The sequence below is a fragment of the Rhagoletis zephyria genome, unplaced genomic scaffold (assembly GCF_001687245.7).
Source record: "Rhagoletis zephyria isolate East Lansing unplaced genomic scaffold, Rhagoletis_zephyria_1.1 Rzeph_scaffold_03136, whole genome shotgun sequence".
NCBI classification, from domain to species: domain Eukaryota; kingdom Metazoa; phylum Arthropoda; class Insecta; order Diptera; family Tephritidae; genus Rhagoletis; species Rhagoletis zephyria.
The window spans coordinates 6,738-30,323 of record NW_016160220.1 but is presented as its reverse complement, the minus strand read 5'-3'; the positions used below and the strand labels follow the sequence as shown (position 1 = coordinate 30,323).

Here is a 23,586-nt window from a genome sequence, read left to right as displayed (position 1 = left end):
CACTATTGAAGACACATACTGCGTGAAGGAAAAGCACACTACTTATTTTGTTTGAATATTTATTATATTTTAAATAAAACGAAGCGTATTTAACTAATAACAAGCTTTATAAAACTGTTTAATAACAAGCTGGTGCATCCCCATTTTCACTATCGCTGTATACATCGCTGTAGCGGAGTTTTACTTTTTGAGATATTTGTATTTGTTTTTGTCTTGATGTTGCAGAGAGGGCATAAGCGAGACATTTATTCTTTAATGCTTTGAAGTAGTTCTGCTTTTGAACATGTGGAATTGACTTAATGGCAGACCACCAATTATTGAGTTTTTCTTTATTGTTTTTTTATACCGTCGGTAGAAATGAAATGAATTTTAATGTTCAGATTCTTCGTTTTCAAGTAAGCATAGCAATCTTTGCTAGAGTTCATTATTTGCCTTCTGGTNTTAGAAGTACCACATATCGCTGCTTTTTAACTGATGGCGATCTAGTTACTATCGGTGAATTTTTTCTTAAGTCAACTAATTGAAAGATTACTTTAAAACAAATGTAAGGAGTAAATGTTTCGAATTTTGATACTCTTTTTACTCAAAAAAAAAACAAAAAAAATTAAAATTTAAGACAAACTAGACATATTTTGTTTATAGCGTCTTTCTCGTATGAAGCTTGAAGAATGTTAAGGTTCATTTTATGCTTTGATGGTCTTATGGTATTGGGGAAAAAAAAACTCTTTTAGCTTGTGACGGGTGGGACAGTATTTTGTGACCGGTGAGACGAGTCACTATTGAAGACACATACTGCGTGAAGGAAAAGCACACTACTTATTTTGTTTGAATATTTATTATATTTTAAATAAAACGAAGCGTATTTAACTAATAACAAGCTTTATAAAACTGTTTAATAACAAGCTGGTGCATCCCCATTTTCACTATCGCTGTATACATCGCTGTAGCGGAGTTTTACTTTTTGAGATATTTGTATTTGTTTTTGTCTTGATGTTGCAGAGAGGGCATAAGCGAGACATTTATTCTTTTCTGCTTTTGAACATGTGGAATTGACTTAATGGCAGACCACCAATTATTGAGTTTTTCTTTATTGCTTTTTTATACCGTCGGTAGAAATGAAATGAATTTTAATGTTCAGATTCTTCGTTTTCAAGTAATCATAGCAATCTTTGCTAGAGTTCATTATTTGCCTTCTGGTTTTAATAGCGTTTCAAAGCATTTGTTTGACCGTTCATCACACCTTTTCCGTGACTAGTTGCGAAAAAGTTCCAGCCAATCTCAACACCCCAGTCCTCTTGCGACCAACAGATGTTTGACAGAGTGAAATTATTTTTAAATTGTGCAGCACAACCATCCAAAACAGCGTGAATTTGTTTCAAAATGGGATATTTAGTTTGTATATCCTCAATAATTTTCTTTAAAAAGGTCCACACTGCATACTTGTCATGCAACAATTCATCACTAAGTATTACAAAGGAAATTTTTTATTCTCCCTTTGCTGCCCAAGCTCATCCTGTAAATAATGTAGCTTGCGGATGAGACCNCTGTACTGTACTGTACATTAAAACTGGTACATCTGAAGAAAGAGCAATCGAATCGCAACAAACGAAATTGAATTTTGAAGGCGAAGAGTAATACTTAATGATACCCTAAGTAGAAATGAGCGAAAAAATTTGNATTCATCACTAAGTATTACAAAGGAAATTTTTTATTCTCCCTTTGCTGCCCAAGCTCATCCTGTAAATAATGTAGCTTGCGGATGAGACCAATGTGCGCTCTGAATTTCATCTTGAGATAAAATCGTGAAGTTTTCCGCGAAGTCTACTTGCAGCAGGACTTCTTAAATAGTAGTCTGCAGCTTTTGAGCCTGGAATGCTTCCGATTGACGTCTTTTTATGAAAACATGCAATTTAAATTTAGGAGTTTTCTTCCGAAGTTCCTGAAGTATTTGGTTTACTGTACCGGGAAGACTTGATTTTTGAAGTCCTTTTTCTGATTTTGTCCATTGTTGCCAACAAACGTTCAAATTTATATCGTAGTTCTCGGATCCCAGATATTGAATATCGATACAATTTTTGCGTTTGAGCAATCGCAACATATTTCGTTTAACAAATCAGTAGTATTACCAGGAAAAGCGTCAAAAATGTTATGAACAGCCTCTACGAGTTAATTGTAATTTGCGTGGTGCATGCAAACGCAGACGTTGTGTGGCATTTCTGACATGAGCAATACCTGCATCGGCCTCATTTCATATAATATATTTTCCCCCATTTTAACCCCAGGATGCGTTTCTTTAAAAAGTGAGAATGCTTCAGAAACTGACATAACCATGTGCCTTTTGCCAACATAACAACTAATTCCTGTTTCTGTACTCTTAACTGATACTGTATCTTTTCTCACAGGTAAAGCCCGGCTTATGTCATTCCTCTCGTAAAATCTTTGTGCCTTTTGTTGTCGATTTCTGGAATGATTTCTCTCTTTTTCCTTGAAGAATCCGCTAAAAATTTTGTTTTAGGTACATCTCTTACTAATTGCATCAGAACAGCTGTTTTTTTCTTGGACTTTGTGGTAAAGATTTTTGCGTTTTTATTACGTACGGCCTTACGCAATGTTCTTAAGCAGTTATATGACCCTAATTCTGCCGACAAATTGTATTGCATTGATAGTGCATTCTTTATTACTTTTTCTTCTTTTAGCATCTCTTATTCTCTCTTTTTTCAAAAAGTCTTCCCATTTTTCTTTATTTTCTTTCAATTTCTCTCTTGACTTCCTTTTCCTTTCTGCTGGATTCATGATTCTTAAATTCAATGGTCACCAAAATCCAAAATAAATAGCGTATTAAATTATGAATAACTATTTCCACAACCAATAAGTAAACTAATAAAATCAACGTACTTATTTAGAAAACTTCAGAAACTCCACTACTTGTTTATTTTTTTTACAAGTAATTTTGTGACGGGTGGGACACACTTTAACATCTAAATTTTTTCATAAATATTTATTTCAAGTATATTATTTGCAGCTAAAACAATTACGCGCTGCATAATTGGTATTGTTACTTGGCAGAAAATAATAGGTTATATATTTGTAAGTTAAGATAACAAAAAAAAACATATTTTGCTGTGACGGGAGGGACATCCAATACTCATTCCCTTGAACGCTTACAACTGCCCAACATCAATTATATTTTAGTAAAAATACACACTGATTTAAACTCCATGAATTTTACTCTCTTTTGCTATAATTACTTTTCGGATTGTTGGCTTCAACAAGATAGACATGCCTTGCCAACTTGGGGAAAGAATACTGTATCAGAGATAGTCATACTACAGCCGAGTTAATGAACATTGAAAATGTAGAATTATTCCATCTGCTTTACTATTTCCACAGATTTAATCACAATCTGTGTATTTTTTTTTTACCTGTGGTGTTATCTTCGCTGGAATGACCTATATAGTTCAGAACGAAAGCGAAAGAGACTGCTTCCTAGGACATCGCCATGTTAAATAAATGAGTTCGTTGTAGGTAAAACTAGTGAACCCGCATGGCGTTAAGACGCCAAAATTGAGTTTAATATTTTAAACAGATGGCAACACTATTCACAAACCTTAATAAATATTGCAAATGTTTCAAGTAAATTCGTCCATCCCTTTTTGAACGAAGAGTGGTCTCAAATGGCGTCGGTCTTTCATTTCCTCAAAATTCAAACCACCGTGCACCGCTAAAAGAGTTCGAAACTTCAAAAAATAAAACCCTAATGCACATTTAGAATGACGGTGCTGATCTAATGACCTTCACATTAAAGATCTGATGACATAACAAAAAAATTATTTCTTTATAAAAATTCAAACTCAAACTAATTTTTTCGGTATATTATGGGTTTATTCGAAAGAACGTATATTCCCATTAGTTATGGAACCCGATTTCATCATGTGACTGTCTTCGCAGTAGCGCATCCTGTTAACCCAGTTCTCCAAGACCTTGTTGCTGGTTTCTGGCTCTATCTTAAGAAATGCCCGACATAATAGATTGTTCGCATTATATCGGTCCTTCACGGCATGGCACAAAAAGTCTAAGGGCGTGAAATCGCGGCTCTGAGAGGGCCAATTCACTTCATCGAGACAGCTGATAACACAATTACCGAACTTTATCGCTCAAAATAAAAATCGAATAGATGGCAACCCTAACAAAACATATTTTCAAACGAAAGTTTTATTAAAACTCTTTCTTTTGCCACTCATATTTTAATATTAAATTAAAATTGGGTAAAAGTTAAATAAATTAGGCTTTTCAAACAGGTGGCAACCTTCTGCGAAGCATTTTTAAACTGAAATCTTTTAAAGCTTTCATCTGATACTTTGATACATAATTCAATTAGCTGAAGAATTAGATTGAATTTAATTTTTTTATCACCTGGCAAACTCTCGTAAACAGTTCAGATATAAATCCTTCTCAAATCCATGAACGATTAAATCACCTCTTTTAGTAATTTATTTAACTTAATATTTCAGTTGAATTTAAAATTTTCAACAGCTGGCAACTCTCTTCAAACCATCAACAAAATTTTGAGGTTTAAACTGAACATTTCTTAGCACCCTTTCTTTTAACACCCATATTTTAATACTGTACATAACTAAATTCGGCTTTTAAAGCAGGTGGCAACCCTTTTCAGAACATTTTCAAATTACTACCTTTTTAAACTCTAGTGATGTGCTGAGTCGATACTTTTAAGTATTGATCGATACTCGGTACCGATTTGAAAATTATCCAATACTTTCGATACTCGGTACCGAAATGTTTAGATTTCTTATAAGACCGCACAACAGCCAAATATATAAAGTAAAAGTAGTTCAGGGGAGCCCCACGTATCAAAATACGAATGTAGTGCCTATATAGCTTTTAAAATTGTTAAAATCATAAATGTATAAACATTTTCAAGAAAAGGGGCTTTTCTAAAACTTCTTCCAGACATCTCCTTAAACCTTACTTGCACTTGTTCCAAAAATATAACAAGCCGAATTTAAATAAAAAATGAAGTACATTTACTATATATTTTATGTATGTGCACATATACCTATATTCAAGAAATGTTTTTATACATACATTTATTTTTAAATATATACATTTTTGTGTCCTGTGTTAAGATAATCATATTTAAGTACACTTTTCCGTTCGTATTTACAACAAACTAATAATACAAAGGTTTTTTTTAAATAATATCAAATAACAATCAGGCACACATGGAGATCGTTTAAGTTTCTATGAATGTTTAAAACGTTAAAAATAAGACTTAGTTTTTGTTTAAAAAAATTAATTTTTCCACATTATTAGGATCTAAACGATTTCTTCGCTCGGTTAATATTTGCCCCGCTTTTGAAAATATACGTTCGCTTGGAACTGACGTCGCCACAATGCAAAGGAACTCTTTTGCAATCTCTGCCAATCTGGGGTAGAAATCTTTTTTTTCATTCCACCATTTTAGTGGATCTGATTTGCGATCTAAAAGCTTTTCATTTAAATATTGGTCAATTTCAATAATAGCTTTAGAATAACTATTAGTGTTTCCTTGAACACGGCGATCAAAGTCAGTCCATAAGGGGTTGCTGTTTAAATTTACTCTGATATCACCAATAGTGGCCTCATTGTTTGAAAAATTTTTGTTCTCGATTAATCGGATGAGGCTGTCTTTACAGGCCTGAAAAGCTTCTTTGTCCGTAAAAGCATTTTTCTTGAACCTTGGATCTACGATGGCTGAAACTGATAAAATTATATTGTGCTCAAAGCGAAGAAACCGTTTACCTATGTTGGATATTAATTTTTCAGCAAATATACGGCCTGTATCTGTTTGTAACAGATTTAACTTGTTATTTAAAAACGATTGCAACCCTCGAATTAAAATAATTACTTTCGACACAGTAACGTACTGTTCAGCGCTCANGCAAATCTTCAAAATGCTTTAATAGTTGAGAAATCTCATTCGAAACCTCCCACTCATTTGCGGCTAAAATACTTATGGGGTTATGCAGCACACCGATAGTTGCCTCAAGAGGCTCCTGAACTTCAATCAACCTTTGAATCATATGGAATGTAGAATTCCATCTGGTTTGTACTTCCATTTTTAGTTTTAATTGGGGTTTATTCATTGTGGTCTGTATTTCCTTTAATTTATTTGCAGCCACTATACTTCTATGAAAATATTCTACAATTGAACGACATTTATCTCGCAAAACGTCAACGTTACTCTCCTTGAAGGAATCGCAGATAATTAGGTGGAGCGTGTGGGCAAGGCAGGGTATGCTCCGCCACGCGGTAAGTCTAATGGCAGCAATGACATTAGCTGCGTTATCGGACGCAACTGCGCAAATTTTCTGACTGATATTCCAATCAGTTACTGAATCTATTNTACAATGCAATAAAACACTTACCATCGTTTCTTACCGATGTTGTTTGCGATAACTCAATTGATGGATGCTTAACAAGGAGATGCTTTCGTAAATTGGATGTACCTCCACCTAATTATTGTAATATATTTATTGTAAATAATTTTAGTTATTAAATAATGAGCAAATATATAGGCATACCTTTGTAAGACAGAGTAGTTTTACAAAAATCGCATTTTGCCCTTACTGCATCCACCGCTGTAAAGTGCTGCCATAATCCGCTCCGTTTACCTTCGTTTTCTGCAATTAAATATTTGTAGCATGTAATTTCTAAGCTAATATTGTAAAAATACTTACTCAAACGCGACGCCATTTCGAACGTTAATGTATAATATTCAAACGTAGATTTTCTTTGAAAAGAGAGTTACCACAGCTATTGCGAATTTGAAAAAGTCTAACAACGTTGCCGCAAGAACTATAGCGGTTGGTAGGACTGTTGCGATAAGTACAAGAAAGGGATGAGTGTTTGTGATGGCAGTATTGTCGAGATGCGGTTGCCGTACATATTATGCTTGTTAATATTTTACGAAAACATCGTCTGATTTGTACATTCTGGGTCTTTTTGGCAACATCATATAAAACAGCTTTGAAATAAATTCTTTTCAAAATTTAAATATATATTATAGCGAAGGTTTCATGTATCGAATCGGTATCGGGTACCGAAAAGGAAGTATTGGGTACCGAAATTTTTTGCAAGTATTGGGTACCGACAATTCAGCACATCACTATTAAACTCCTTTAGTCTGGATCCCTGTGGGGGAACATTTTGTAAATTACCTATGTAATTTCCCTGTTTAAAATTTAATTAGATTTTTTAAACAGGGGCAACACTCTCACAGTTAAGAAGCAATTCGACTGATACCTGTGGCAACTCTTTTCAAAAGGTAAAACCTCATTGCACATCTGCAACCAAGCCTTTTAATTTGACACCTCATTTTTGAAAATCGAGCGAAGGATCCCCATCCCATGATGGTATTGATTTATAAATAATTTCAACTTGATTTTTTAAAAGATGCACTTTTTTTCCGGAAAAGTAGAAGCCTACTGCACATGTCAAGACCTTTAATTTGATACCTCATTTTTGAAAATCAAACGAAGGGTTCAGATCTGATTACCTGGACAAAAAGTCCTTTCGCGTAATATATATATAGATATAGTTAAATTCGACTTTTTAAACCGGTGGCAGCCCTTTTGGAAAGTAGTTTCGCGCTAAGATATTCTTAAATATTCTTCGTCTAACATTGCGATACATATTTTAATCAACTGATGAATTAAGTTGAATTATATTAATTAAACATGTGGCAACACCTCTCTTTTGAAAATCGGACGAACGGTGTGGATCTGATAGCATTGATTATTAAATTATTTGAAGACAATTTTTTATCAGGTGCAACTCTTTTCGAAAAAGTAAAAACTTACTGCACATCTACAGACCAAGCGCTTTAATCTGACATCTCATTTTTGAAAATCGGGCGAACGGTACAGATCTGTTATCCTGCACAAAAAATCCCTTCGCGTATTATATATAGATAGTGAGAATTTCAATTAGTTATCATTGAAAATAAAGTAGTTTATAAATTTCATCCAAACTAAATAAATTTCCTGCACGGTACAAACAACAACATCGCTGCAGCGCTGTGGGCTTTATTTTGATGTTCTGATGGTTGATTTAACGGGAGTAATTTGACTTTGATCCCTGGTGCCCCCGAATAACTCGGCTCCAGCGCCACTAAAAATTATCATTAAAATCGTTTCGGTCGTTTAGGAGGAGTTAAGCCACCAGAATAAGTCTTTTACATACTGACACTCTTCGGCATTTTTCCCCATACAAAAAAACTCGCGCATTCGTTAAGGAGGAAATGCGCAACATCATCAGAGAAAAAAAATCTCAAAAATCAACGGCGTCTTATAGCCATTAAAAACTTGCACTTTATGATACTGAAATTGAGTGAACTACAAAACTGCATACTCAAAATTTGGTGCCATTTGATGCAAAATTAACTATATTTCTATAAATAATTAACAAAAAATGTATTATGAAAAAGAAAAATACACTGTATTCTGGGTGTATATATTTACAGATAGTTAAAAGTTCGAATATGTTTGCAAAGTGCCACGTCCCCTTTTCCAGTAGCCCCAAAATGTCTATACCAATTTCCAGGACACTACCCCAGATACTTTCAGAGATATACGGTATGAAAAATTCGATACGTATGGGTGATGCCACGCTCCCTTAATATATCGGAAGTCTGCAGTAGGTGTCCAAAATTTCAAAAAATCGCTACAGCCGTTCGCGAGATCACCTCTAATAAAAAGAGGGAGCTTCTCTTTATATAATTAGTGTAGGTAACACAGGGCAACACCGATTTTGATGCGGTAAATGTTAAAGCTGTTTTTGATGGGCTTTTTTGTGCTGATTAAGAATCCGTAAGTAGAAAGTTTCCATCAGCTCCAGATTTTGAGAAAAATGTGGTGAAAGTGTCAAAAAATCGCGTTTTTTTGCAATATTTGATAAGCTCTATCAATGAAACAAAAGGTGGTAGAACCTTTCACTTNATCCAAACTAAATAAATTTCCTGCACGGTACAAACAACAACATCGCTGCAGCGCTGTGGGCTTTATTTTGATGTTCTGATGGTTGATTTAACGGGAGTAATTTGACTTTGATCCCTGGTGCCCCCGAATAACTCGGCTCCAGCGCCACTAAAAATTATCATTAAAATCGTTTCGGTCGTTTAGGAGGAGTTAAGCCACCAGAATAAGTCTTTTACATACTGACACTCTTCGGCATTTTTCCCCATACAAAAAAACTCGCGCATTCGTTAAGGAGGAAATGCGCAACATCATCAGAGAAAAAAAATCTCAAAAATCAACGGCGTCTTATAGCCATTAAAAACTTGCACTTTATGATACTGAAATTGAGTGAACTACAAAACTGCATACTCAAAATTTGGTGCCATTTGATGCAAAATTAACTATATTTCTATAAATAATTAACAAAAAATGTATTATGAAAAAGAAAAATACACTGTATTCTGGGTGTATATATTTACAGATAGTTAAAAGTTCGAATATGTTTGCAAAGTGCCACGTCCCCTTTTCCAGTAGCCCCAAAATGTCTATACCAATTTCCAGGACACTACCCCAGATACTTTCAGAGATATACGGTATGAAAAATTCGATACGTATGGGTGATGCCACGCTCCCTTAATATATCGGAAGTCTGCAGTAGGTGTCCAAAATTTCAAAAAATCGCTACAGCCGTTCGCGAGATCACCTCTAATAAAAAGAGGGAGCTTCTCTTTATATAATTAGTGTAGGTAACACAGGGCAACACCGATTTTGATGCGGTAAATGTTAAAGCTGTTTTTGATGGGCTTTTTTGTGCTGATTAAGAATCCGTAAGTAGAAAGTTTCCATCAGCTCCAGATTTTGAGAAAAATGTGGTGAAAGTGTCAAAAAATCGCGTTTTTTTGCAATATTTGATAAGCTCTATCAATGAAACAAAAGGTGGTAGAACCTTTCACTTAGGCTTAAATTAAGGTTTCGACTTCTGACTTCAATCCCTGGAAATACCATTCCTGAACCTTGACCCTAAGGTTAGCTATAGTCATTTATTGAACAGCTAACACTGATTTTTACACCGTTTTTGACGATAAAAAGTAAATGAGTATAGGTGACCATTAAGGCAAGGTGCAGGAATAGTACTTTCAGGGATGGTAGTCTGTCGTTCTAGCTTTAACATAAGCCTACGTGGAAGGTTCTATCACCTTTTGCTTAATTGCGGTAGGAACTCAAACTTCCCAAAATCAGTTATTCCTGTTTAACAAATGACTATAAGTGACCATCAAGCAAAGGTGCGGGAACTTGCAAGGATAGTATTCGAGATTTTAACTTTAATCAAAGCCTAAGTGGAAGGTTCTACCACCTTTTGTTTCTTTGCTAGAGCTTCTCAAATATTGAAAAAAAACGCGATTTTTTGAAACTTTGACCTCGTTTTTCTTAAAATCTGGAGCTGATGGAAACTTTATGCTTACGTATTCGTAATCAGCACACAAAAATTCGGCAAAAATAGGCTTAACATTTGCTGCATTAACTTTTTTCCCATTTTCGTTGGCTTGTGTAATAAGTATGGTTAAATAGCCAATACCCGCATGTTTGCGTAGCCTTCAAACACCTTTCGAACTATAAAACAATGACTCGATCTATAATACGGGTATCGAGTTTCAAGCAAATCGGACCATAAATAAGATTTTTTGGAATTGATCGGTATCTGGTCCACCTTTCAGAAAAAATATCCTATATGCTAACCCAGCCAATAAGTTACCTACGTGCCAAAGCAAAGAGACAAAAATGAATCCTATATGCTAATCTAGGCAAAAGGCTGCCAACTGGTTCGTTGCATTTTTTAGCGTAGCTCGACCCCTGGGCTACCTATCGGAAAAAATAAAATTTTTTTGCACTCCTTGTTATAAACAGCTTTCCAAAAAAGCAGGTCCCATTCGAATCGGTTATGAAACATAGGACCAAATTGGTTCCAATTGATTCAAGCTCCCAATGAATTTCACAACTATCCGAAATTTTCCAAGCTTTCGTCGAAAAAATTCAAATTTTTCGCATTCTTCTGCATTTTTCCGAGTTTTCCGCTTAGAATTTTCTATTTTTCCATTCGAATGCCATTCCGAAGGAATTGCGCACAAAATTCCATAAAAAAAAAAAAACAATTTTCGATTTTTCCAATTTTCCGTTTTCCGGGTTTCCCCAAAACTTTCTTTCGTAAACACCTTCTCCTGGCAATTACGAACAACTAAAAAAAAGTTTAGCCAAATCGGCCCAACCGTTCTCAATTGATAAATTACTATAAATTTTTCACACCATTTTTATATACATATATAGATAAGGAACGGCTGTTCGTAGACGGCGGTTTCCGATTGAATTTCAGTTTTTTTTTGCAAAAGTATACATACATATGTATCTTTTCATGTCATAAATATATCGATGGTCCTCTACAATAACGACACAATTCAAAATTCAAAAAATATAAACTCGTACTATTGTTAAGTGGCTCTTTAATCGTTGTCTTATTCATGTATAATCTTTACTACTTAACCTTTTTAACAGTAATAAGGGATATGATTTTTTGAATTTTGAGTTGTGTCGTTATTGCAGAGGACCATCGATATGCGAATTCATATATTTCGATAGTGAAATAAATTCGAGCATAAATACGATTTTTAGTTACATATACATATGTAACTAAATTTCAGCGCCACCTGGCAGCAAATTTTTTCCGAAAGGATTCTTTTTCCTGTTATCAATAAATGTATATTTTGAATCTGAGGATAATCGGACCATAAACACGATTTTTAGTAATAACTCGACTCCAACGCCACCTGGCGGCTCTTTTTTTTTGCAAAGGTATTGTTTTTCCTATTGGCAATATACACCGCGAATATGAGACGAATCGGACCATAAATACGTGTTTTACTAATAACTCGACTCCTGCGCCACCTAGAACGTGGCCCGCTCGATCGCCAGACCTGAATCCATTAGATTTTTTCTACTGGGGCTGTCTTAAGGACAAAATTTATTCAAAAACAATTCAAAACGAAGAGCATTTGCGGGAACAAATAAATGGAGCTGCTGCTGAGATAGCCCAATTGAGTTTAAGATCTCTAAAAGCGTCTTTTCTTAAAAGGTGCCGAGCTTGTATTAGAGTAGAAGGTCGCCAATTTGAGCATATTTTATCAATAAATGAATAAATTTTTCTTCAAACAACTCATGTATATCTTATTTCACGTGAACCCATCCTTCACACAAAATATTGATAGATATAGCCCTTGTTATAGACTCTAGTCCGAATTCCGGTAAGTAACATAAAATAATGTCAGAAGCAAGTAATTATGTACCTTTGTACTATTTAGCATGTCATTTGACGGTAACAAGAGCAAATTCAATTTAAATCTATTAAATACATTCTAGCGTGTCTCAGTCCTTTACCCACAAAAGCGGCTATAACTTTTTTTTTCTATTCAAAACAGTAAGTGTGGCACCTTTCTGAAATCTTTATTAAATGAGCAATTTTTTTATGTAATGTAAAGTTATAGCTCAGTACATTTTTTTTTCACCCGAGATAGTCAAAGTTGGGGAAGAAAATATCAAAAAGTTAAAAATCCAGAAATAGTCCTAATTTTATGATGGTTCCTTAATATATTTTAACTACATTGCATTTGAGTATGGAGAGGCAACTATCTGGAAGTATTTTACATAAAAAATTTACTAAGTATTGCCCGGTTTGTAGTTGCAGTTAAAGAAAACACATGAAAAGGCAAGACTTTTTTTAAATTCGAAAAAATGTAAATATTTCAAAAACGGTGACACTNTAAACTCGTACTATTGTTAAGTGGCTCTTTAATCGTTGTCTTATTCATGTATAATCTTTACTACTTAACCTTTTTAACAGTAATAAGGGATATGATTTTTTGAATTTTGAGTTGTGTCGTTATTGCAGAGGACCATCGATATGCGAATTCATATATTTCGATAGTGAAATAAATTCGAGCATAAATACGATTTTTAGTTACATATACATATGTAACTAAATTTCAGCGCCACCTGGCAGCAAATTTTTTCCGAAAGGATTCTTTTTCCTGTTATCAATANAAGTTTGGCACGTTACTTCTGGGACACCCTGTATAAAGAAGATATGCAATCGTGCAGAGACAATTTACATATAAAATTAAGTTGCTCGATTTGAAACTTTGCACAAATATTTCAGATTTAAGAATCATTCGATATATTTACATATGTACATACATATTTGCATGGAAAGAGTTTACAAAAAAAAAAATATCAGAACCAATAACTTACTAAACAATTTTTTATTATAGCTTAAAATTATTGCAACCAATAGAGGCCGCGGCCGCTGTGGTGTAGCGGAAAAGAAGTCCGCGCTTCCACTCCGCAGCGCCTGGGTTCAAGCCCCGGTCAAAGCAACATCGCAAAAAAAAGGTAGAAAAAAGGTTTTTTCTTAACAACGGTCACCCATCGGCAGGCAATGGCAAATCTCCGCATGAATTTCTGCCATGAAAAACAAGCTTCTCATAAAAATACAATCACCGTTCGGAGTCGGCGTAAACCTGTAGGCCCCTCCGCTTTGTGTGACAACATCAAGGCGCACACCACAAACCGGAGGAGAAGCTCGGCCAAACATTAACATATGTGTATCTAAGCGCCAATGTATTATTATTATTATTATTATTATTATTATTATTAATAGAGGTAAAAAGAGTTGTACAAAAACACATAAACAGAACTTCACAATACCCTGCAAACCAAAGTTCCGAAATCTTAACGAAATCTTTAGAAGTTTCTCATTTCTGTAACGATTTTTTTACTAATCTTCAAGGAAAATTGTATGAAGTGGTTGACACGAACTCGTTAAGAAATTTCTGTACGAAAAACAAAGCAAATTCTGCAAGAAATTCTTCACATTTTATTTATTTTCACTGCTTTACCGATTTTCTTCCGAAATTTTATAAAACAATCGAAGTGCGCACAGTTTATTTAATTTTAGAAAAATTGCCAAAAAATTGGATGAGATTTTTACGAATTCTTTAAAATTTCATCATTGCATCGAAAGCTTAGCCCCGTCAGTGTGAGATATTAACCCAAACTAAACTTCCTAACGTCATGTACCGTTCCCCTCCCGGTACCACCGTCAAGGTTTTCGTGGGGATTATAACATAGTCACACCGTGTTATAGATCTATTCTCTTCTTCTTATTTGTCGTTGTAACCGCCACAGCGATTTTGGTCGAGTTCAACAAAGCATCATAAAATAAATGTACCTAAATGAGACAGATTGTACCTAAAAAAAGTTACATCATTCATTTGTAGTTTTTTTTTTTATTTTTTTTATAATAGGAATACAAATGACAGATTTACTTTAAACATGATTAGGTTTTTTTTAACTGGGCCTATATCTATATACTATAGTCTAATGGGAGTCGTAGAAGCGTTGTTTTTGTCTACTGAAAATATTAGCGAAAAAACAAAAAACAAACTTTAAAAACATACAATTTAAAACATATTTCTTTATCCAGCTTTTTATAAAACAACAGGAAAAGTTTGCTAATTAATCCGATTCCTTTTAATAGGTGCAGCAAGTCTAGAGAAAATAATCAAATTGCCGTAAGTAACTTCGAAAGCATTTTAAATATATGTATGTATTTTCAGAAATCAAAATGCGAATATGGGTCAAATAGCTATAGCTCTCATCTAAAGAAAATATGAAATTTGAAGACATCCTAGACACTGGACTGTATGGGCAAATAAAGGCTGGTTTTCATTATGTCATATTTTGACAACAAAATTTGTCGACATATTTTGACACAACTTTCTTTCCTTTATATCTACCTTTACCGATGGTATTATGGGCCAAAAACTTAAAAATATCCGCTTTAGCAGTTCATATACACGCCTGAAGGCCTATTCTGATCTAAGTCAATCAAAAGATCATTTCTTAGTCCCGTTTGACAATTTGTTTTCACTCATTTGACCGTAAATGCCATTGAATCAATAGAAAAAAAAATACGAATTTTAGGATAGCTAAGTAAAGTGAGGAGAAGCTCGGCCAGACACTAACATATGTGTAAGCGCCAATCTATTATTATTATTATTATTAAGTAAAGTGTTAATTTTTCGTAGTGGCTGCTCTAAATTCAATGTAAAATGTTACAGATAATACATAATATTACTTTTTTATTTTCTTCCTATTGACGACTTTTCTATATAATTGTTTATTCTTCAAAATGAAAGCGAAGCTCTTCCCGTGCCTATATGTAAACATATTAGCACGGTAAAGGAAAAAAAAACTAACAATGCATCAAAAGATGATTGTTCCTAAAATCTAGTGACTGTACCTAATGTACCTTTAAGTCATCAAACGTCGGAAAAAGGTACAATTGTACCTATTTTTACATCCCTGATTCGCTGCACTATGTCCATGTCATTGTAAAGCTCATACAACTCATCGTTCCATCGTCTACGGTACTCGCCGTCGCCAATGCGTAAATGCGAGTAAAATCTTTCTCTCGAATACTCCAAGAGCCACCTCATCGAATGTTGTCATTGTTCATGCTTCTGCACCATATACCAGCACGGGCATGATGAGCGACTTACAGATTGTGGTTTTCGTACGTCGAGAGAGGACTTTACTCCTGAATTGCCTACTCAGTCCAAAGTAGTACTTGTTGGCAAGGTGATTCTGCTTTGGATTTCCATGCTGATATTATTATCGGTGTTAATGCTGGTTCCCAAGTAAACGAAATTCTCTGCTTTCTCGAAATCGTAACTGTCAACAGTGACATGGGTGCCAAGGCGCGAATGTGCTGATTGTTTGTTTGATGACAGGAGATACGTCTTGTCCTCGTCTACCACCAGACTCATTCGCTTTGCTTTCCTGTCCAACTTGGAAAAGGCAGTTTTTCTTACCGATGATGTCAGTCACATCGGCATAAGCCAGCAAGTGTACGCTCTTGTAGTAAATTGCTCCTAAGCGGTTCAGTTCTGCAGCTCTTATTATATTCTCCAACATCACATTAAAGAAGTCACATGAAAGGGAGTCGGCCTGTCTGAAACCTCGTTTGGTGGTTTTCGGCTCGGAGAGATCTTTCCGAATTCTAATGGGGCTGGTGGTATTGCTCAACGTCATTTTAAACAGCCGTATCAAGGCGTCGCCTATCTTGTGGATTGTGCAGAGCGCACTTGAATTCCAGTCGTCGGGCATGCACCTTATTAGCTCCTTTCCATCGTAATTAAATAGCTCAGCTGACAGGCCGTCAGCTCAAGCAGCTTTGTTACTTTTCATCAGCATAATCACTATTCGTACCTCGTCATGGTCAGGCGCTGGGATATCGACTCCATCGTCATCGACTGGGGACTCGGGTTCCCCCCATAATATGAGTACGGTCTATTTTTCATAAAAAGCGGCCCCAAGCTAAATAAAATTGTTTGATTAATTTTGAATGCTATCAACCTAGCCGTTAAAACAGAACCAAACACCCCTTAGAATTTCCACAAGATCAGGCCTAGGATCTTTAGGCCCAAACGAACTTACGATGGTATGCATTTTGATGCTAATAATAGAAAGGGTATAAAAATAATAATAAAATACAGGAAAATACATTCATAATTATTATAGTATTCAATATTACTTTAAATTTTACTAGAAATTAAGAAATTGCAAAACATCGGAAATCATCGATATATCGATGTTTCTCTGGCGATGTATTTTAGCCTCGATGTTCTTTTCTCCGATGCATCGAAACATCGATGTATCGATGTTACTGCTCAAAATTTGCATCCCTTCTTCTCACTCTGAAACTCAGTGTTGCCAACTTTGAATTTCAAAAAGCACCAAACCTTGGAAAAAAGAGCGTTTTACCGCACTAAAAGCATTAAATTTTTTTTTTATCAAAGGATACTTTCTTTTATAACAGTTTGTAGTAAACAAAAGTGAAAAAATAAACAATATTTACTTGTGTAAATAAATACACATTCATGCTTACGAAGTAATACCGAAGTACTGTACATTAAAACTGGTACATCTGAAGAAAGAGCAATCGAATCACAACAAACGAAATTGAATTTTGAAGGGGAAGAGTAATACTTAATGATACCCTAAGTAGAAATGAGCGAAAAAATTTGTTGTTTTATAATAAACCGTGTTTTTACACTTAGAGGTTAGGATATCTCAAAATTCGGACGTGGTAGAGAAATTCTGCAGCCAGATTTGGATTCAGCACCGAAAACTCTAAAAACCGATGAACTCAGGTGGCAAAAAGAGTTAAAATTTTTCGGACTGTGTAATCAATCAATAATCAAGAAAATAAAAAGTAAACACTTTTTTTTTGGTTGTAGAGTTGATAATGGCCTGACAAGTAAACACTTAACTTATCTGCGTGCTAGCATTTTCAACGCGAATACAATTTAACAAGAACGCAAGAACGTGGGTTTGCAACTTCATCTTTTTATCAATCGTGGTTGCATTTTAGTGCATTTAAATTTGTCGATTCTTGTAAATTCAGAAATTTTAGTGCAGAAAAAAGCACTAAAAAGGGCACTAGGCACTAAACCATTTTTTTTTGGCGTTTTAATTTTCAAAAAGCACTAAATTTAGTGCTTAAAGCACCAAGTTGGCAACTATGCTGAAACTTCACAAGACTTTGGCATGCAATTTTTACACATTATGAGACGTTAATATGTGTGACAATTAATTATGCATAAATTTCTCAAAGGTGCTCNCTTCACAAGACTTTGGCATGCAATTTTTACACATTATGAAACGTTAATATGTGTGACAATTAATTATGCATAAATTTCTCAAAGGTGCTCCTTTTTTTAGTTATTACAGCCTTTTAGTTGCTAGGCTTTTAAATTCAATATATCTGTTTTAATGAGAAATTTTGTTCTTTTTTCAGATTCGCATACTATAAGGAAAAGTTTCCTGCATGGCAGAACTCCATTAGGCACAATTTGAGCCTAAACGATTGCTTTATTAAAGTTCCACGCGAACCAGGAAATCCGGGTAAGGGTAACTTCTGGACATTGGACCCATTAGCCGAAGACATGTTTGACAACGGAAGCTTCCTAAGGAGACGAAAGAGATACAAACGTCCACCCGCTATGCAGAGATTTCCATTTCCTGCGGTTTTTGGGTCTATTTCGCCATTTTGGATTCGAAAACCTGTGCCTTTAGTGCCAGTTCATTTTAATGTCGCAAATTTCACAGGCAATCGTGATTGCTTCGATATGTTGCATGCGCCGACTGATGTTTTCGATGCGGCGCGGAGAGAAGAGAAAAAGTTCAACTTCTTTGCAGGTGCAGATGTTCTTTCATATCAGAACAACGACAAATTCGACAACATAGTCTGTCAGAATGCCTCGTTTATGAGAAAAAACACAAACGTTCTCGGTGTGATGGACGATAAGCAAGACAACACCCAGGATAAATACAGCAGACTGCATTCTTCTGTTGGATCGGCGGCCAGTTTCATAGAAGAACAGAATATCGATTGCAGCAACTTACTCCAATACAAAGATTCTAACATCTTCAATGAAAGCGATGATTTGTCGTGTGATAGAATTGACGTCGAAAGCTCCAATGATCATGACTCCCACATATCAGACTCAATTGATAGTGTATGTACAAATAATAGATTAGATCCGCAATTAGACGCTGAAGACGTCGTTAAAGGGAATAAGGGTGATGCAAAAAGATCATCTTCATACATTTTATTATTTGATAATTCAGAAATTTCGAATTGTTCAAACGATCGACAAAAGGGTAACAATAACTTTGTGGGTTTAAAAGATACATCGAAGGTAAAGTATAATGATGATGAAACCCACAAACAAACAATAATTCCCTTCGAGTACGATCATGTCAGAACAACAAAGCACAACAATGCGAAAGATTTTCGCATAGAGGCATTAATTGGAAATGTGGACGAGACCAACGGTTAGAAATGAAATTCATGTAAATTGCGTTCACAATTTTTGTGAATGAAGAAATGTAAATTTGTATACATTATTGAATGTTTGCTATGATGAACTTCAACCACAAATATGATCAAATATGCGGTAACTTTTAAAATGTATGTATATTTCTTAAACTTGGTATTCTGTAAATGTGAGAATCGCAAATCTAATTAATGTGTTATGTAAATTGTATGAGTAGCTTATGAGTATGAAGAAGAAATTTATAAATAAACCATCTATCCAGTTTTAAAAAAAGCGATATTTAATAATTTAATTGTACTATGAATTTTAGTTTGAGGTAGACAATAAAACAAGGAAAATTCCATAGATGCGCGACAAGAGAAGAGATGCGACGAAAACAGCGTCATTGCAACAATGCAATGGCCAAAAGTCATTTTTTAAAGTAACAATAGATCAATTTCTTTTATCCCTTCACTAAGCTAATTCTCTAGAGAAAAAAAGGGCACACTCATTATTTGCTTAAACAGTTTTTCCGTTGGGATATCCGCTGTTAAAACTTACATTTCTATAAAAAGTTTAAAGACGAAGATGGAAATCTGGTACTCGACGCCCAGAGCACCCTTGTGATAAGTTGGGTACACTTTTCAGCGCTTTTGAATAGAAGCACAGCCGGCGTGTTTGACGAAGAATTGACGCTGAGCAATGTATTGGCAGCAGCTCACGTCCCTCTACTATTCTTCTTTCGAAGTCAGTATTCTTGTACTTCGAATTGGAATAAGTAAGTCTTAGAGTGAGAAATATACTTCAAATAAAAGGAGAATGGAAATGAATAACGAAGGTAATATTTGTGTGATTAACAAAAAATAAAATTAGCATTTAGCTTGCTAAATGAAATAAAACTTATTGTCAAAATGGACTCTAATTTAGGTTATGATATTCCACTTTAAGTAAAGTAAAATTGGTTTCATTTGCTGGTCTTCAAGCTTTGTGGGCAATAACAATATTTAATTAAATTTTGTGGGCTGAGAATCATGTTGCACTTTTTGGATAATGAGCTTTTTTCTTAGAAAACTTTCACGTGTTTTTTGCGTGCTTTTTGATGTTTGAAAAGAAAGATGCAACAAAAACTGCTGTTTTAAACATTTTGCTGCAAAATATTATTAAAGGGAGCACATCCGAAGAATATAACAACTACATAACGATAACGTCAAATTGGATCCGCCATATGGAATTTAAAAAATTTGATATCAGATTCGAAATAAGAGGACTCGAAAACTCCTTATTTATATGAGCTTATGGTGAAAAGGAAAAAATTATAAAATTTGTTCGCCATATTGATTCGCCATTTTTAATTCCAAAAGTATTGCATCGGGCCCCGCTTATATATATGTTTTTGGTGAAAGGGAAAAAATTATAAAATTTGGTCGCCGTATTGGAACCGCCATTTTAAATCTGAAAAATCGAACATCATATTCGAAATCAGCGACTTCAAAAACCATCAAATCAATTTGGTTACTTCTCTACTAGTCGCCAGGACATAGTGCAAAGTAGATTTGGCGATATTCGATTATTTGAATCAGACGGTTGCATTAGGTGCGTTTCCCAACTTTTCTGGGTTAAAACCTGTAAAACTGTCACAAAGCAAAAGAAGCCGGAGAACTGAGTACGGGAACGCTTTCTGCTAAAGTCCTATAAATTCTTGCGAGTTAGAGAACGCAACTACTCTGTAACGAGCTAGCGAGAATTTTCGTATCGATATCGCAGCTTAGCAGCAACATTCGTCGCATAGATCGCCGCTAGGATTGTCCATAAATATGTTCTTCAATTTATGTACTATAACCTGTAATTGGCCTTTTTGAATCGTTGTGGAAATTTTCATTGCTATTTTATAAAGGAAATTTAGAAGAGAATGGAAGTTCAAAACGAAATCTGTCAAGCTTTTATAATTAGGTTTTGACGTACATAATTAATTCAAGAAATTTTCCACACTTTAAGAGACAACTTAATTGCTAAAGTGAAAACCTTAACAACATATGTACAAGTAGATATAATGCAGCGGATCAATACAGGAGCTCCGCTGCGTCGGCCATGTTGTACGAATAGTCAGAAACGCAATGCTGGAGCAAGAAAATGTGAAAAGTGGTGGACATGGCTTCACTTGGCATTTTTAATTAGCGCCAGTTGGCGCAGAAAAGAAACAACGAATGCTGTATTGCAGTCGGCCAAAATCGCATAGGCGGTTATGAAGAGAATTTTTCCTCCGCTGAAGGATACTCCTTTCATTCTGATCTCGATACGATGAAAGAAAATCGTGAGTGATATTAGCAGCGATGCGCTAATTACCAATTGTTTTTAATCAATTCAAAATATTTCGTGTCAAATTAATATGTGAATCAGTTTAATTTTTCGATCAAAAGGTCATATAATGTATACGTTATTTCGACCTCAAGTGCCAGATTGACAGGTCTAGACTTTAATTTAAGGTAAGTATTTATATTCTTTGGAAATTTTGTGTGCCTACTTGGACTCTAAACAAAAGGTACTAGTAATATCATAAGTGGCTGGACCTTTTTGTAGGCAAAGCATTTTAATTTTCCTTGTTTCCAACATCAGAACTTGCCTCAAAAGTTATATGTATTGACCCGTAAGAACAGGGCAGAGCAAATACGAGACATCTGATAATGCTAAAGCCCAAACACACATTAACGTTTTGTAAAATATATAGTAGAGTTGGGCCCTTTAGTTATTTTGAGTGAACCGTTCAGTTGTAAAAAGTTCGCTCCCCTTAGTGAACTAGTTATTTAGTTCATTCAGTTCATTTAGTTCAATTCACGAATTATCATATTATTATTATATACATTACATAAAAAACTAACACTTTGGTAATTTAAATTCACAGAATACATTACAAACATAAAAAACGCGCACAAATATTGTTAGGAAAATAAATCACATAGAAATTATGCAGTCTTTATCAATCGACGGCACACATGCAGTAATGTAAAATCTTCTTAGCACTATTGTTATTACACAAACTATTATATGTAACTAACATATGTAGCATATTTTATTTTAACATCGCACAGAGGATATTTGCATAGTAAAACCGGTCAAAATTATTTTATGTTTATACTCAGTAATAAAATAAAACATGAAACTTAATCATAATTAGGGATTTATAGGATAAAAATTACTAATTACACTATCTTAGGATCATTTTCGTGAAATATTTTGTTATATTCAGTCCACAAAGAACTTTTTCAGAAAAAGCCAAGAACGGAATTCGTTTTTCTAGAACATATTTAGGTCGACAAGTTCGGATATGCACTTCGTTCTTTCAGACTGGCTCTTGATTGCGAATAACTGCGAATTGTGAAAATATTTTCGTTCCTAAAGTTTTGATGCTTTTTCGATTTCAATTAGATAAATAACTTAAAAATAATTAAAAAAAAGAATGTGGTAAATTGTTCTAAGGACACCATCGTTCTCGCCGAAGCCAATTAATAAGTACTAGAGTGCCAGTTACTGTCGAAATTCGACAGTTTTTCTAGTTTTGGAAGCCTTGGAGAGGTTTTCTAACTTAACACGTAGCAATACTTATACGGTACAAATTAACTAACCGGAAAATCTTCTGCTAACACGTAACTAATTTTCTTTTTTATCTGAGAAGGTCATTGGAGGACTTCGGCAGGACTTGGAATTGACCCGATACATTCAAGTTTATCGATAATTTCAATGATTTGATACATATCGATAGTTCGATGAATTTCAAGAACAGTAAAATTCGATAACTCAACAAAATTCGTTAATCGACCAATTTCGATAACTGTGAAATTCGATGGCTCGATAAATTTCGATAACTCAAATATGTAAAAACTTTGGATAACTTTATAAATTTTTATTTTGACATCTCCACATTTCTCGAAAACTATCTAAACATTTTGATAACTCGTTACACTCTGTTAAGACGATTAAATTCGATAAGCAGTGATAAATCGATAAGCTTATATAACGTTGAAATTTCGATAAATCGATATATTTTGAAAATTCCATAAAATTTGCTTTGTTGAACCAACCATTTCAGTAGATCAATAATTATAATTATGCATTACGACACCTCGATATATTTCGTTAAGTCTATAAATAATGATAATTCAATAAATATCGATAACTTGATACATTTCTTTAACTTGACAAATTTCGTTAATCCCACACGTTTTTATAGCTCGATAACTATCCGTAAATTTGGACAACTAAGATTCTGTGTCTATCAATTTCGACAACTCAGTAAACATTGATCAGTTTGAATAATTCGATACGTTGCGATAACTTAATAAGCATGGATAAATTTCGATAATTATAAACTTCGATGATTCGATAAATTTCACTACCTTTATGGCTGATTTTATTTCGATTCCTATCTTTTAACCTAATTCTTATGTATTTCTCATTGTCTCCATTTTCGCCTTTATCTCAATTTTCGTCTTTATCTTCACTTTTGCCTTTTTTTGTCTTCATCGTTATCACTTGTTTCTCCATCTTCATATTTATCTTTATTTCAAAGTTTAATTTCAAATACGAAGTAAAACAAAATGCGAAAGGCTTGAATTGAACAGGTTGCAAAAACAATCGTTAACAAATAT

General features: G+C 34.4%; 1 protein-coding gene and 1 long non-coding RNA gene across 3 annotated transcripts in view; one reads left to right on the top strand and one right to left on the bottom strand.

Annotated features, from left to right (window-relative positions):
• Positions 1-19,231, top strand: part of LOC108368465 (fork head domain-containing protein FD3-like) — a 51,243-nt gene extending 32,012 nt beyond the window's left edge. For both annotated transcript variants that reach the window (XM_017623315.1, XM_017623314.1), the window contains one exon: positions 17,923-19,231. In XM_017623315.1, the coding sequence (XP_017478804.1) occupies positions 17,923-18,967 (1,045 nt within the window). In that variant the 3' untranslated portion in view covers positions 18,968-19,231. The remainder of the gene's footprint in view (positions 1-17,922) is intronic.
• The window catches only part of LOC108368466 (uncharacterized), a 23,170-nt gene extending 899 nt beyond the window's left edge, over positions 1-22,271 (bottom strand). The window contains exons 1-2 of the long non-coding RNA XR_001848373.1: positions 22,193-22,271; positions 11,223-11,230 (exon numbers count right to left, since the gene is read on the bottom strand). This is a non-coding gene — a long non-coding RNA (uncharacterized LOC108368466). The remainder of the gene's footprint in view (positions 1-11,222; positions 11,231-22,192) is intronic.
• Positions 22,272-23,586: the final 1,315 nt, after the last annotated feature.